The sequence below is a fragment of the Onychostoma macrolepis genome, chromosome 14 (assembly GCF_012432095.1).
Source record: "Onychostoma macrolepis isolate SWU-2019 chromosome 14, ASM1243209v1, whole genome shotgun sequence".
Classification (NCBI taxonomy): Eukaryota; Metazoa; Chordata; class Actinopteri; order Cypriniformes; family Cyprinidae; genus Onychostoma; species Onychostoma macrolepis.
The window spans coordinates 29,881,712-29,889,192 of NC_081168.1; the positions used below are offsets into that span (position 1 = coordinate 29,881,712).

A 7,481-nucleotide genomic window follows, 5' to 3' on the forward strand; every position below is an offset into this window, starting at 1 on the left:
TCCCCACTGTTAAAGTATCAATTCTATTCAACCAGTGTAGTACAAAGGATAAGGCCAAGGCTGAATCGGGAGTGCATGCTGCCATATTAGTTCTTCCATGAATAATTATATGACAGAAATGGTAAAGTTAGTAAGATTTTCTGAATTCAGCTTAAGTTTGTGTCTACATCCATGTTCAAAATAAGAAAGAAGACTTGAATTTTGAGAACCAATGATATATAAACTCCCACTTGTGCAAGTCTGGAAAATCATTACAGTTAATGAAGAGGGAGGAGCTATCATTAATTAGCTGAAATCTGTAGAGTACAAAAAGACCAAAGGGCAACCTCTCCACTTTGTGACTAGCTATTGAACAATGGCTGGTAGTTTGTGCTTGTTTCAGATTTTGGCAGTTTGTGCGTTCTGTCATGCTGTTCCTCAGGGGAGTGATCTGCCCCAGAATCCTCAAGCTCTGATGATCCAGCAAACTGACCAGCGGTTTCAGAAGCCAGTTCAACAGCAAACTGACCAGCGGTTTCAGAAGCCAGTTCAACAGCAAACTGACCAGCGGTTTCAGAAGCCAGTTCAACAGCAAACTGACCAGCGGTTTCAGAAGCCAGTTCAACAGCAAACTGACCAGCGGTTTCAGAAGCCAGTTCAACAAACTGACCAGCGGTTTCAGAAGCCAGTTCAACCGCAAACTGACCAGCGGTTTCAGAAGCCAGTTCAACCGCAAACTGACCAGCGGTTTCAGAAGCCAGTTCAACAGCAAACTGACCAGCGGTTTCAGAAGCCACTTCAACAACAAACTGAGCCCCTTGATAAATGTGCTGTAGCTGATTATGAGCAGATCCAATGTGGACAACCTGGGATCAATGGTGCTGAGTGTGAAGCTATCAACTGCTGCTTTAATGGACAGCAGTGTTACTATGGGAGAGCAGGTAAGCTTTCTCAGTTTTATTCCGTTGATGTTAAACAGATTCTCAGAATTAACATTCTCTTGTACCTTTGTTCCAGTGACTGTCCAGTGTATTAGAGATGGTCAGTTTGTGGTAGTGGTGTCAAGAGACGTTACTCTGCCTCGACTGAGTCTGGATTCGGTTCGTCTACTGGGTGGAAATGACCCACCTTGCGGTCCTGTGGAGTCCACACCTTCTTTTGCTATATACCAGTTCCCTGTGACCGCATGTGGCACGAGCATGATGGTGAGCAGCTGCTTCTGGTGTTATTTTGCTCTGCTTATGATGGACTGGATGCTAACACCGTTCCTATTCACAGGAGGATAGTGGATCTGTGGTGTATGAGAACAGAATGACCTCCTCATATGAAGTAGGGATTGGACCGTTTGGTGCCATCACAAGGGACAGTCATTTTGAGTAAGTGATCTATGACTTGGAGTGAATTTTAATCACTGAAATGCTACAAGCTCACCGTCTGTTGTCCAGGCTTCTCTTCCAGTGTAGGTACTCTGGAACTTCTGTTGAAGCTCTGGTTGTGGAGGTCAACTCTGTTCCTCCACCTCCACCAGTAGCTGCTCCTGGACCTCTCAGGGTGGAGCTCAGATTGGCCAATGGCCAATGTGTGACCAAAGGCTGTGCTGAAGGTAAGGTCTTGTCCTGTGTCTCCCTAAAGCCTTAAACTTGAGTCTGGTTGAACCTCAGTGTTGTTCCTCAGGGGATGAGGCCTACATGTCCTACTACAGTGACGCTGATTATCCTGTCACAAAAGTCCTGCGAGAGCCTGTGTATGTTGAGGTGCGCATTATGGAGAGGACGGACCCCAACATTTTCCTGATGCTGGGACATTGTTGGGCGACTTCAACCCCCAGTCCACTCAGTCTCCCCCAGTGGGACCTTCTGGTTGATGGGTGAGTGTAATGACAGTCTTTATCCAGTTAGTCCTAGAGACTCTCTAACCTCTTTCCCTTTCAGATGCCCTTACCAGGATGACCGTTATCTGACCACACTAGTTCCAGTGACTGGATCATCTGGTCTTCAGTTCCCAACCCACTACAAGCGCTTTGTTGTGAAGATGTTCACATTTGTAGATCCATCCTCACTGGCTCCTCTGCAGGAAACCGTATGCTCTCTAGCTCTTCCTGAACCCTTAATATTACACTTGATTCTTAAATTGATTCTATGGCTTAACTCTTTTCCCCTCTGTCAGATCTTCATCCACTGCAGTACAGAGGTGTGTCATCCCTCTTCTGGCTCCTGTGAGCAAAGCTGCACCAGGAAGAGTGAGTACTTGCTGTAACTTGAAGAAATGGGTGTTTTTGATATGCCCCTCATGCTCTTACCAACTTCTCCTGCAGGGAGAGATACTCATGCCAAGACCATCTTGAGTGGACAGACCGTGGTTTCTAGTGGAGAAGTTACTCTGGTCATGTGAATTCAGTGATTTTAATAAACCACATGTAACTTCAAGATTCTTGTTTCTCTGGCTTTTGTTAGTTGAGTCTCAAACACTGTTTGTAGTTTGGTTTAAAGGGACACTCTACTAAACTGGTGCTCCGTTTGCTTTAGTAAGGTCTCACATTCTTACCGACAAAGTGACCTCTTGCTAAAGCTGAGCATCTACAAAACCTAATTTGGCCAACTGCTTGTTAAGCTCCAATGGCAGACCTAGGACCCACCACTCAAATCGTCAAAATGCCTTTGAAATTAAAGGCTATGTCCGAGTCTTCCAACTCTGTGCTATATGGATTTCTCTGGCTAGTGTGCAGTGATGGTCAGTCATGACCAATGCTCCCTCTAAGCCGTGCACTTCCACGCAGAAATAATGTGCCGTGCACATGCAAAAGTTAGTTTTGAAAGCCATTTGATTGAATTCTAGTAAAAGCTGCTCGGGCAAACGGCTAGTGAGTTGATATCGCTATCGAGTTAGTTTTAGAGGTTTACAGGTTTCAGAGTATGTGCGCCAAATGAGTAGTTGTAGAAACCAAATACTTCAAGGGTTGTGGACAAAATGGCTCAAATCGAGAACCAACGCAATGACATGTAAAATAAAACGTCATGTATTAAAGAAGAGTGGCTTGACTAAGTGCTGGAAATAGCCGCTGATGGGCACAGGATGGTAACACAACTCAGACACTTACAGTCTCTCACACTTCATAGGGAAGTTTAGAAGGCCTATTCACGTAAAAAAAAAAAAAAACATTTGTTTCAGTTGTCAGTTTAAATGCTTCAGTTTATTTTGACATGTTAGGCCTATAGGTTATGAACCTAATAACTGACCTCAAACTTTTAAATGGTAAATGCCTATTTTGAATAGACGCTGTTATTTTTAACTTTTAATTATCAAAGAATCCTGAAAAAAAAAAAAAAAATCGCAGGTCCCAAAAAATATTAAGCAGCACAACTGTTTCTGACATTGATTATAAATCACCATATTAGAATGACTTCTGAAGGATCATGTGACACTGAAGACTGGAGAAATGATGCTGAAAATTCAGATTTACTTCACAGGAATAAATTGCACTTTGAAGCATATTAAAATAGAACACTTATTTTAAATTGTAATTCACTTTTTGTGAAAAATATACAGTATTTATCAAATGGATACTGATGAGCTTAAAGAAATTTACTGATTCCAAACTTTTGAACGATGTTGTATTATACTGTAAAAATGTTTTCTCAGGTAACAAAATGTACATTTAGTTACATCAAGGGTCAAATCAAATATAAATGGCAAGTTAAAAGTTACACATTTTTGTGTGCGCGCTGTACAGGTCTAGTATAAAGAATATTTTTCCGCCCAAAAAAGAAGTTTAGCTCAGCAAGAAAAAAAATTAGAGGGAACATTGGTCATGACCCAAGCCCCTTTTGAGAAACCGCTTCACTTTGGCCATACTGTTGAGGCTATTTGAAAGCTCTCTCCAGCAGTACAACTGCTTTCAATTTGAATGGAAATCTGTTTAAGGTTTTTCTAAAGCATTAAAAAAAAAAAATTGGGTATAAGTGCTGCACTATATTTGGGTTAAAGCAAAATTTGATGATACTTGTCCCAGTAATGCATTTTCTAGAGTAAACTGGTAATACCATACGCTATATGAAAATGTATATAATTGCATATGAAAGGAGTGAAGTTATTTCCTTATGAAATATCTCATGAGGCCAAAACTCAGGAACAAAAGAGATGCCATGCAATAGAACAATAAAACTGATCTGGAGAAGCGATCTTCAAAGAAAGCAAACATCACCACCCTGACCAAACGTATCTCCTTGATCTTTTACGATTCCCTCTCCTCTCTCCTCCCTGCCCCTGACTCTCCTCCCTCACTCTTCCCCAAAAGCAAGAATATCCATATGCCACAAGTGTTATATCTTGAGAATGTTGTTTTTCCCCTTTCATGTTTGGTATCATTTGATGGGTAAATTGGTCTCAATTTCACAGTAGTCACTTGTATTATGAGAAATATTGAAAACTTGTTAACTCTGTACTTCTGTAATTTTAGTCTAGCTCCGTGTTCAATCTGACTTCAATTCCAAGTTATCATTAAATTTAGACAATATTTATAATTAAAAACTGATCGCAGACATCGATTTTACATTAATTTAGATATTTGATTATTCTGGAAATCCCATACTTTAAATTATTCATTCATTGGGGACCAGGTATCGCACAGGAATTACACTTCGGCCGATAGTGAATCCACGGACACAAACTCGTCAGTTCTGAACTTATTCACACTGTTAGACATTTCTGTAATTTCCACAGTTATTTACTGTATATCATCCAGTGTAATGCTGCAAGTTCCCTTTACAGTAAATAACTGTAATACCATTTGCATCATGGGAGTTTTCTGTGACGTCAGACCCCACATATAGAGACTTACTGTATTTTTTTAAATTGCTGTATACTACTGTAACGGTCTCTTTGGCACCATTATACTGAGGTAGTTTTATTTTCTTCATTTCTTACATTTGGATTGACACAATTTGCCCTACACCGTGTCTACAACGCCGCAACAGCTTGGGACTGACTACACTGCATGTGTTACATCGCTTCTAATGATTGGAAAATCCGTTTGTACTTCGTGTCAGAAACAGCGCGAGTGTTTGGAGTACATCTGAACGTCAGAAATATACCGGTGCATCAGTTTACTGTCCGCATCCACTGTAGATAATATATATATAATGCATTCTATATTGTTGTATGTTGTCGAGTCGCGCCGCACCGCTCCACTCGCGTCCGAGGAAGACACGGAAGCAGCGGGGCAGCGCCGCAGGTTTTTCCCGGGAATGAACCCGCGAGAGTGGAAGAGCTCCGGAGAACATCTGCGCTGTGTGTCTTACAAGAGAATAAGACCAGCAAGCAAGGTAAAAATATATGTACGTTTGTCTGTGTGTTTGTGTCAGATTTGTGCACACCTCGTAACATTTACTCGTCAACATGGCGGTTACAGAACTTTACCATGGTAAACTGCGCTGTCGTTTCAAACGACTTTTGTCAGCTTATTGAATTAAGTTACCGAATTAAAATTGTTTTTAACGAGCAACGCTTATCTTATATTAACATTAGGTTAACTAATGTGAAATTTAGGTCTTAGTAGTTAATGTTGGCCGGTAGCCTATTGAGAAAATAAAATCCTATGTTAGCTAAGTTAAACTAGTTGTATGGCTAGCTGCCTTTTCTAGTTTTAGAATTAGTTTTTAATGGAATTTAAGATTTACTGCATTTTTTGTATTTGTGTTTTAAAGGCAACTGCAATGAAGCATCAAGAAAGACATGAGCAGGTCAGCCACCCTGAGACTGATAATTCATGGTAAGAGAACAACTATGGTTTTAAGAGATTTGTGTATTCTATATGAGGTTTGCCTTTTAAAAGTGTGCTATTTCTTCTACTTGTTTTTCAGAGAAGACATTTCTGTCAAAGTGGATGGTGAGCAAAGACGGTGGACACGTTTTGGAGCAGCACCTGGGTTTTGCAGATGGCTATGTATTCTTTGGCTGCTTGTCTTTTTTTCTCCGTTACGTTTCTGTTGCCTAAAGATTCTTTATAAGGATGAATCCAGAGGACACAACATAATGCACTGCAAAACGTCCTAAGACAGGAGAAATGGTGAAGATGCACTGTTCCAGCATTGGAAGTCTGTATTTTTAAATGTTATACTTGCAATGTTTTAAATAAAGAATTTGATATTTTGTAATCTTTGTGTCTGTTTTAATTGAATGCCAGTAGTACCTATGTAGAGTAAAAATAAAATGAATTCTATATAAAAATTATAAAATCTAATGAAATCTATTCAAATGAATGAATTACAGTAATATACTGATAAATCAAATACAGTTTGCTACTGTAAATCTTAATTACAGTAACTTACTGGCAACATATGTACAATATGTATTGTGTCTAGAAGGTTGTCTGTTTGTTCACACAGGCACGAACTGATTGACAGCTGCCTTTAGCGGAGCCTTCACCAATTACCTCCATTAATCAAAGCGTTCAGCACAGTCATCTGTGAGTGACGTCACCTCCCAATACAAACACGCCCCCTAGTATAGTCCCGCCCCCTCACATTGATTGACAGCTTTCCGTGTAGACATCAGAACTTCAGTTGCAAAAGGAATTGCGATTTCATTTGAGTTTTGGCAGGTTACATGCTCGACGCAGAGAAAGTGAAAAAACAAATGTGGTAATTAATATTGCTATTTAAATATGACAGGCTCATAACTCTTAAGACATGGGAAATACAATTGCAAATGGACTTTGCCTTTTCATTTGAAATGTGGCAGTCACTGTGCGTTCGCGATTGATTACTTGATTACCAAAATAATCATTAGTTACAGCCATAGATTAGTTAAAATATTTCAAAATAAAACTGTATTTTTACTTTTTGTAATTAAAAGACAAATATTTTGTCATTGAAAATTTCTTAAAAATAGCATTAAAATTGTCTAGTTCTAGTGAACCAATTATCTGTATTTTGTCTCATCTCGTGATCTATATTGTCACACCCCTAGTGTTGATAAGCGGTGATATAGCTCATAATTTTCCAAGTGTATGATATAGCTTTCATTCTTCATATATTCATGAAAAAAAAAATCAGTTTCCATAAGGAAAGCAATAACTTTGCCATAGTATCCTTTCAAATGTTTAAGTTGCAACAGTCATTGCATGCTTTGCATGTGCTGCCCCCGGGAAAAAGTTCAGGCTCAGGATTTTTTTTTGCTTTAACCCCTGTGTGCCGCTACTTCATTCGTGAAAAACCTGGACGACAGCAGCGCGCTATTATCATCAATTCTCAAAAGAGACACCATTGTCCCTATCAAGGTACTATGTTGAATTAAAATATTACTGTTTGTATGTACTTTATAACTGCCTTTATAACTATAATTTCATGACTCCTGTTGTTTCAACAGACTGAAATTGATGGAGATATTTTAATGAACCTAACTGAGACTACGAAAGCTTAAATATTCCCAAAAATGAAGGATTAAGTTAAATTCATAAGATTACAAGAAAACCTAAGGACTGAGATGCCAGCAAGACCACAGAC

The 7,481-nt window shown here is 39.5% G+C and overlaps 1 protein-coding gene across 1 annotated transcript; it reads left to right on the forward strand.

Moving 5' to 3' along the window:
* The first annotated feature begins 340 nt into the window (after positions 1–340).
* Positions 341–2,404, forward strand: LOC131553181 (zona pellucida sperm-binding protein 4-like). The gene is made up of 8 exons (XM_058797626.1): positions 341–920; positions 997–1,184; positions 1,258–1,355; positions 1,425–1,582; positions 1,654–1,846; positions 1,911–2,058; positions 2,146–2,218; positions 2,294–2,404. The coding sequence occupies exons 1-8, from the start codon at positions 356–358 to the stop codon at positions 2,368–2,370; spliced, it is 1,500 nt and encodes a 499-aa protein (XP_058653609.1). The 5' UTR covers positions 341–355; the 3' UTR covers positions 2,371–2,404.
* The last annotated feature ends 5,077 nt before the right edge of the window (positions 2,405–7,481 follow it).

Coding starts and splice junctions, on each gene's coding strand:
- LOC131553181 (XM_058797626.1), top strand. CDS start 356: ATGGCTGGTAGTTTGTGCTTGTTTCAGATTTTGGCAGTTTGTGCGTTC. Junction 1,356..1,424: donor ACAAGGGACAGTCATTTTGA/GTAAGTGATCTA, acceptor TCTGTTGTCCAG/GCTTCTCTTCCAGTGTAGGT. Junction 2,219..2,293: donor GCAAAGCTGCACCAGGAAGA/GTGAGTACTTGC, acceptor CTTCTCCTGCAG/GGAGAGATACTCATGCCAAG.